Source organism: Oncorhynchus tshawytscha, linkage group LG04 (assembly GCF_018296145.1).
Source record: "Oncorhynchus tshawytscha isolate Ot180627B linkage group LG04, Otsh_v2.0, whole genome shotgun sequence".
NCBI lineage: Eukaryota > Metazoa > Chordata > Actinopteri > Salmoniformes > Salmonidae > Oncorhynchus > Oncorhynchus tshawytscha.
Genome location: NC_056432.1, coordinates 1,414,514 through 1,423,657, shown reverse-complemented (window position 1 = coordinate 1,423,657; position 9,144 = coordinate 1,414,514). Strand labels below are relative to the sequence as shown.

The 9,144-nt window shown below is 47.3% G+C and overlaps 1 protein-coding gene and 1 long non-coding RNA gene across 2 annotated transcripts in view; both read left to right on the top strand.

The window, feature by feature from the left end:
* Positions 1-8,911, top strand: part of LOC121846327 (G-protein coupled receptor 54-like) — a 24,154-nt gene extending 15,243 nt beyond the window's left edge. The window contains exons 5-7 of the mRNA XM_042320211.1: positions 2,510-2,748; positions 4,644-4,752; positions 8,784-8,911. Coding sequence (XP_042176145.1) covers positions 2,510-2,748; positions 4,644-4,752; positions 8,784-8,878 — 443 coding nt within the window. The 3' untranslated portion in view covers positions 8,879-8,911. The remainder of the gene's footprint in view (positions 1-2,509; positions 2,749-4,643; positions 4,753-8,783) is intronic.
* On the top strand, positions 4,762-6,176 carry LOC121846328. Its single transcript, XR_006083173.1, has 3 exons — positions 4,762-5,217; positions 5,256-5,472; positions 5,530-6,176. It is a non-coding gene; the product is annotated as an uncharacterized LOC121846328 (long non-coding RNA).
* Positions 8,912-9,144: the final 233 nt, after the last annotated feature.

Sequence of the window (9,144 nt, the reverse complement as noted above, 5' to 3'; positions counted from 1 at the left end):
ACCACACACACAAACCACACACACATACCACACACACCACACACACACACCACACACACATACCACACACACCACACACACCACACCACACCACACACACACAAACACATACCACACACACCACACCACACCCACCACAAACACATACCACACACACCACACACACATACCACACACACCACACACACACACACCACACCACACCACACACACCACAAACACATACCACACACACCACACCACACGCACCACACCACACACACCACACACCACTCACCACACACACCACAAACCACACACCACACACCACACACACACTGCACACCATACACACACCACACACACACCACGCACACACCACACACCACACACCACAGACACCACACACCACACACACCACCACCACCACACACACACCACACACCACCACACACACCACACACCACACACACACCACACACCATACACACCACACACCACACACACCACACAGCACACACCATACAAACCACATACCACACACACAACACAGCACTCACCACACACACCACACACCACACACACACCATACACACACACACACACACACACACACCACACACCACACACACCACTCACCACACACACCACACACACACCACACACGACATACACACCACACACACCACACACACCACACCGCACACTGTCACATCTATTCTGTTATATTTCCATATCTGTGCGATACATACTCTCTCCATCTCTATCTCTCTATCTCTGTCTCTCCATCTCCCTTTCTCCATCTCCATCTCTCCTTCTATATTTGTCCTGCTCTCCATCTCTACATATCTCCATCTTTATCAATCTATATCTCCATCTCTATCTCTCTATCTATCTCTACATCTGTTTTTCTCTCCATCTCCATCTCTTCAATTCAATTCAAGGGGCTTTATTGGCATGGGAAACATGTGTTAACATTGCCAAAGCAAGTGAGGTAGACAACATACAAAAGTGAAATAAACAATAAAAATTAACAGTAAACATTACACATACAGAAATTTTAAAACAATAAAGACATTACAAAGGTCATATTATATATATATATATATAGTGTTGTAACGATGTACAAATCGTTCATGTACAAAAGGGAAAATAAATAAGCATAAATATGGGTTGTATTTACAATGGTGTTTGTTCTTCACTGGTTGCCCTTTTCTCGTGGCAACAGGTCACAAATCTTGCTGCTGTGATGGAACACTGTGGAATTTCACCCAGTAGATATGGGAGTTCATCAAAATCGGGTTTGTTTTCTAATTCTTTGTGGATCTGAGGGAAATATGTGTCTCTAATGTGGTCATACATTGGGCAGGAGGTTAGGGGAAGTGCAGCTCAGTTTCCACCTCATTTTGTGGGCAGTGTGCACATAGCCTGTCTTCTCTTGAGAGCCAGGTCTGCCTACCACAGCCTTTCTCAATAGCAAGGCTATGCTCACTGAGTCTGTACATAGTCAAAGCTTTCCTAAAGTTTGGGTCAGTCACAGTGGTCAGGTATTCTGCCACTGTGTACTCTCTGTTTAGGGTCAGTCACAGTGGTCAGGTATTCTGCCACTGTGTTCTCTCTGTTTAGGGTCAGTCACAGTGGTCAGGTATTCTGCCACTGTGTACTCTCTGTTTAGGGTCAGTCACAGTGGTCAGGTATTCTGCCACTGTGTACTCTCTGTGTAGGGCCAAATAGCATTCTAGTTTACTCAGCTTTTTGTTAATTCTTTCCAATGTGTCAAGTAATTATCTTTTTGTTTTCTCATGATTTGGTTGGGTCTAATTGTGTTGCTGTCCTGGGGCTCTGTGGGGTGTGTTTGTGTTTGTGAACAGAGCCCCAGGACCAGCTTGCTTAGGAGTCCTCTTCTCCAGGTTCATCTCTCTGTAGGTGATGGCTTTGTTGGAAGGTTTGGGAATCGCTTCCTTTTAGGTGGTTGTAGAATTTAACGACTCTTTTCTGGATTTTGATCATTTGCGGGTATCGGCCTAATTCTGCTCTGCATGCATTATTTGGTGTTCTACGTTGTACACGGAGGGTATTTTTGCAGAATTCTGCATGCAGTCTCAATTTGGTGTTTGTCCCATTTTGTGAATTATTGGTTGGTGAGCGGACCCCAGACCTCACAACCATAAAGGGCAATGGGTTCTATAACTGATTCAACTATTTTTATCCAGATCCTAATTGGTATGTTGAATTTTATGTTCCTTTTGATGGCAATGAAGGTCCTTCTTGCCTTGTCTCTCAGCTCGTTCACAGCTTTGTATATCTCCATCTCCATCTCTCCATGTCCATCTCTCCATCTATCCTGCTCTCCATCTCTCCCTCTCTATCCATCTCTATCTATCCTGCTCTCCATCTCTCTCTCTCGCCATCTCTCATCTCTCCACCTCTCCATCTCTATCTCTCTATCTCCATCTCCATCTCTATCTCTCATCTCTCCCTCTCCATCACTCCGTCTCCATATGTCTCCATCTCTCCATTCTTCCCCCAGGTTCTCTCCTGCTGTCAGTGCCTATAGCTCTGTATCAGCGTTTAGAGGAAGGCTGTTGGTTCGGTCCCCAGACCTACTGCAGCGAAGTGTTTCCTTCAGCCCGCCTCCAGAGAGCGTTTATCCTTTACAGCTTCCTGGCTGTCTACCTGTTACCTCTCGTCACCATCTGCTTCTGTTATGCCTTCATGATCAAACGCATGGGACAGCCCTCAGTACAGCCCACCGACAGCAACTACCAGGTAGTTAGACAACACAACCTGTCTACCCCTTACCCTAACCCCATCCTCTAACCTTACCCTAACCCCATCCTCTAACCTTCCCCTAACCCCATCCTCTAACCTTACCCTAACCCCATCCTCTAACCTTCCCTAACCCCATCCTCTAACCCTCCCCTAACCCCATCCCTAACCCAATCCTCTAACCCCATCCTCTAACCTTCCCTAACCTTAACCCCTAACCTTACCCTAACCCCATCCTCTAACCATCCCTAACCCCAACCCCTAACCTTACCCTAACCCCATCCCCTAACCCCTCCCCTAACCCCATCCTCTAACCTTCCCCTAACCCCATCCTCTAACCCAATCCTCTAACCCCATCCTCTAACCTTCCCTAACCTTAACCCCTAACCTTCCCTAACCCCATCCTCTAACCTTATCCTAACCCCATCCTCTAACCATCCCTAACCTTAACCCCTAACCTTACCCTAACCCCATCCCCTAACCCCTCCCCTAACCCCATCCCCTAACCCCATCCTCTAACCCCATCCTCTAACCTTACCCTAACCCCATCATCTGACCCTCCCCTAACCCCATCCCCTAACCCCATCCTCTAACCCCATCCTCTAACCTTCCCTAACCTTAACCCCTAACCTTACCCTAACCCCATCCCCTAACCCCTCCCCAACCCTAACCCCATCCCCCTAACCCCATCCTCTAACCCCATCCTCTAACCCCATCCTCTAACCCCATTCTCTAACCTTCCCTAACCTTAACCCCTAACCTTACCCTAACCCCATCCCCTAACCCCTCCCCCTAACCCTAACCCCATCCCCTAACCCCATCCTCTAACCCCATCCTCTAACCCCATCCTCTAACCTTACCCTAACCCCATCCTCTGACCCTCCCCTAAACCATCCTCTAACCTTACCCTAACCCCATCCTCTATCCTTACCCTAACCCCATCCTCTAACCTTACCCTAACCTTCCCTAACCCCATCCTCTAACCTTACCCTAACCCCATCATCTAACCCTCCCTAACCCCATCCTCTAACCCTCCCCTAACCCCATCCTCTAACCCCTCCCTAACCCTATCCTCTAACCCTCCCTAACCCCATCCTCTAACCTTCCCCTAACCCCATCCTCTAACCCTCCCCTAACCCTATCCTCTAACCCTCCCCTAACCCCATCCTCTAACCCTCCCCTAACCCTATCCTCTAACCCTCCCCTAACCCCATCCTCTAACCTTCCCCTAACCCCATCCTCTAACCCTCCCCTAACCCTATCCCCTAACCCTCCCCCCCTAAACCATCCTCTAACCTTACCCTAACCCCATCCTCTATCCTTACCCTAACCTTCCCCTAACCCCATCCTCTAACCTTACCCTAACCTTCCCCTAACCCCATCCTCTATCCTTCCCCTAACCTTCCCTAACCCCATCCCCTAACCTTACCCTAACCCCATCCTCTATCCTTACCCTAACCTTCCCTAACCCCATCCTCTATCCTTACCCTAACCTTCCCCTAACCCCATCCTCTAACCTTACCCTAACCCCATCCTCTAACCTTACCCTAACCCCATCCTCTAACCCTCCCCTAACCCCATCCTCTAACCCTCCCCTAACCCCATCCTCTAACCTTACCCTAACCCCATCCTCTAACCTTACCCGAACCCCATCCTCTAACCCTCCCCTAACCCCATCCTCTAACCTTACCCTAACCCCATCCTCTAACCTTCCCCTAACCACATCCCTAACCTTCCCTTAACCCCTACTCCCTACCCTAACCCCATCCTCTAACCTTCCCCTAACCTTAACCCCTAACCCCAACCCTATCCCCACCCCCTAACCTTAACCCCTACCCCTTGTAGGTAATAGCCCAAGCAGAACGTGGTGCAACATTCAGGGCTCGTGTCTCTAGGATGGTGGTGGTGATGGTGGCTCTGTTCACTGTGTGCTGGGGGCCCATCCAGATCTGCATCCTGCTCCAGGCCTTCGGACCACACCTGCGCTCCTACGCACTCTACAAGGTAATTCTGTCTGCCCTACACACTCTACAAGGTAACTCTGTCTGCCCTACGCACTTGACAAGGTAACTCTATCTGCCGTACACACTCTACAAGGTAACTCTATCTGCCCTACACACTCTACAAGGTAACTCTGTCTGCCCTACGCACTTGACAAGGTAACTCTATCTGCCGTACACACTCTACAAGGTAACTCTATCTGCCCTACACACTCTACAAGGTAACTCTATCTGCCCTACACACTCTACAAGGTAACTCTATCTGCCCTACACACTCTACAAGGTAACTCTATCTGCCCTACACACTCTACAAGGTAACTCTATCTGCCCTACACACTCTACAAGGTAACTCTATCTGCCCTACACACTCTACAAGGTAACTCTATCTGCCCTACACACTCTACAAGGTAACTCTATCTGCCCTACACACTCTACAAGGTAACTCTATCTGCCCTACACACTCTACAAGGTAACTCTGCTATCTATCTGCCCTACACACTCTACAAGGTAACTCTATCTGCCCTACACACTCTACAAGGTAACTCTATCTGCCCTACACACTCTACAAGGTAACTCTATCTGCCCTACACACTCTACAAGGTAACTCTATCTGCCCTACACACTCTACAAGGTAACTCTATCTGCCCTACACACTCTACAAGGTAACTCTATCTGCCCTACACACTCTACAAGGTAACTCTATCTGCCCTACACACTCTACAAGGTAACTCTATCTGCCCTACACACTCTACAACTCTATCTGCCCTACACACTCTACAAGGTAACTCTATCTGCCCTACACACTCTACAAGGTAACTCTATCTGCCCTACACACTCTACAAGGTAACTCTATCTACCCTACACACTCTACAAGGTAACTCTGTCTACAAGGTAACTCTGTCTACAAGGTAACTCTATCTGCCCTACACACTCTACAAGGTAACTCTGTCTACAAGGTAACTCTATCTACCCTACACACTCTACAAGGTAACTCTATCTGCCCTACACACTCTACAAGGTAACTCTATCTACCCTACACACTCTACAAGGTAACTCTGTCTACAAGGTAACTCTATCTGCCCTACACACTCTACAAGGTAACTCTGTCTACAAGGTAACTCTATCTACCCTACACACTCTACAAGGTAACTCTATCTGCCCTACACACTCTACAAGGTAACTCTGTCTACAAGGTAACTCTATCTACCCTACACACTCTACAAGGTAACTCTATCTACCCTACACACTCTACAAGGTAACTCTATCTACCCTACACTCTCTACAAGGTAACTCTATCTGCAAGGTAACTCTATCTGCCGTACACACTTTGTCTGTCTGCCCTATGCACTCTACAAGATAACTCTGTCTGTCTGTCTGTCTGTCTGTCTGTCTGTCTGTCTGTCTGTCTGTCTGTCTGTCTGTCTGTCTGTCTGTCTGTCTGTCTGTCTGTCTCTGTCTGTCTGTCTGTCTGTCTGTCTGTCTGTCTGTCTGTCTGTCTGTCTGTCTGTCTGTCTGTCCACCTGTCCACCTGTCTGTCCACCTACCCTACGCACTCTACATGTTAACTCTGTCTGTCTGCCCTACGCACTCTAAAAGGTAAGTCTGTCTGTCTGTCTGTCTGTCTGTCTGTCTGTCTGTCCAAATGCGATCTACCCCAGCCTTGTATTAGTCCCTTCTCCTTTAGTCAACCTGACTAGTTCCCACTAGAGTTATCCTGCTGCCTATTCATTAAATTGAGTTCTATAGCTATTCTATGGTAACAAGCCACCCGTCATCACAGTGGACAAATAGCAGGCTTGAGGTTAACTCCATTTAATGTCTCTTCAATTCAGGAAGTACACTGAAATTACAACTCCAATTATTTTCAATGCGTTTCAATGACAGAAAATGTGGCGTTAGAATTTGAATTTGGTTTACTATCTGAATATATTGGAATTTCAATGGAATTGACCCCAACCCTGGCAGGCACTGAACAGAGATGGTGGAGCGCTGAACAGAGATGGTGGAGCGCTGAACAGAGATGGTGGAGCGCTGAACAGAGATGGTGGAGCGCTGAACAGAGATGGTGGAGCGCTAAACAGAGATGGTGGAGCGCTGAACAGAGATGGTGGAGCGCTGAACAGAGATGGTGGAGGGCTGAACAGAGATGGTGGAGGGCTGAACAGAGATGGTGGAACGCTGAACAGAGATGGTGGAGCGCTGAACAGAGATGGTGGAGCGCTGAACAGAGATGGTGGAGCGCTGAACAGAGATGGTGGAACGCTGAACAGAGATGGTGGAGCGCTGAACAGAGATGGTGGAGCGCTGAACAGAAATGGTGGAGCGCTGAACAGAGATGGTGGAGGGCTGAACAGAGATGGTGGAGCGCTGAACAGAGATGGTGGAGCGCTGAACAGAGATGGTTGAGCGCTGAACAGAGATGGTGGAGGGCTGAACAGAGATGGTGGAGGGCTGAACAGAGATGGTGGAGGGCTGAACAGAGATGGTGGAGGGCTGAACAGAGATGGTGGAGGGCTGAACAGAGATGGTGGAGGGCTGAACAGAGATGGTGGAGGGCTGAACAGAGATGGTGGAGCGCTGAACAGAGATGGTGGAGCGCTGAACAGAGGACTTGGTTGGGTTGTGTTTCGGAGGACACATGGCTCTCGACCTTCGTCTCTCCTGAGTCCGTACGGGAGTTGCATTGTTGAGACAAGACAGTATCTACTAACAATTGGATACCACGAAATTGGGGAGAAAAAAGGCGTAATAAAGAATATTGGGAAAACTAAAAAATCCTTGGTGTCTCTATAGACTATAAACTCTCCTTCCACACTCGAATCAAACATATCCAATCCAAAGTTAAATCTAGAATTGGCTTCCTATTTCGCAACAAAGCATCCTTCACTCATGCTGCCAAACATACCCTCGTAAAACTGACTATCCTACTGATCCCTGACTTCAGCGATGTCATTTACAAAATAGCCTCCAACACTCTACTCAGCAAATTGGATGTATTCTATCACAGTGCTATCCGTTTTGTAACCAAAGCCCCATATACTACCCACCACCGTGACCTGTACTCTCTCGTTGGTTGGCCCTCGCTTCATACGCATCGATAAACCCACTGGCTCCAGGTCATCTATAAGTCTTTGCCCCACCTTATCCCAGCTCACTGGTCACCATAGCAGCACCCACCCGTAGCACGCGCTCCAGCAGGCATATTTCACTGGTCTCCCCCAAAGCCAAGTCCTCCTTTGGCCGCCTCTCCTCCCAGTTCTCACCTGGCAATGACTGGAACAAACTGCAAAAATCACTGAAGCTGGTCTTATATCTCCCTCACTAGCTTTATTAAGCATCAGCTGTCAGAGCAGCTTACCGATCATTGCACCTGTACAAAGCCCATCCGTAAATAGCCTACCCAACTACCTCATCCCCATACTGTTATTTGTTTTTTGTTCCTTTGCACCCAGGTATCTCTACTTACACATCATCACCTGCACATCTATCACTCCAGTGTTTAATTGCTAAATTGTAATTATTTTCGCCTCTATGGCCTAGTTATTGCCTTACCTCCCTAATCTTACTACATCTGCACACACTGTATATAGATATTTCTATTGTGTCATTGACTGTATGTTTTGTTTATTCCATGTGTAACTCTGTGTTGTTTCTGTCGCACTGCTTTGCTTTATCTTGACCAGGTCGCAGTTGTAAATGAGAACTTGTTCTCAACTAGTCTACCTGGTTAAATAAAGGGGAAATATAAATAAAGTGCTGGTTTTGTTTTGTTTTATAACGTGAAAATAAAGTGCTGGTTTTGATTGGTTTTGTTTAGGTTAATTACATGTAAATAAAGTGTGTTTTGATTGGTTTTGTTTAGGTTAATTACATGTAAATAAAGTGTTTTTTGATTGGTTTTGTTTAGGTTAATTACATGTAAATAAAGTGTTTTTTGATTGGTTTTGTTTAGGTTAATTACATGTAAATAAAGTGTTTTTTGATTGGTTTTGTTTAGGTTAATTACATGTAAATAAAGTGTGTTTTGTTTGCCAGGTGAAGATCTGGGCCCACTGCATGTCCTACTCCAACTCTTCTGTCAACCCTCTGGTCTACGCTTTCATGGGCAACAACTTCAGAAAGGCCTTTAAAATGCCTTCCCCTCTGTCTTCAGCCCGCAGGGCCAAGGGGGGCAGAGGGGGGGGGGAGGGAGGGGGGACAGGTGGGGGGAGGATGCAGGGACCTGGGAAAACGGGGTGTGTCTGTTAGCTACCTGTCGTGAGAGTCCCAATGGGCATGTGATTTCTGTAACTCATGTTACATGTTCCAATGGTGGACTGTAACAGTAGATGCATGTGATTTCTGTAACTCATTTACATCTGGGACCTGAAGGCCAAACGCTCTCATTTATTTATTT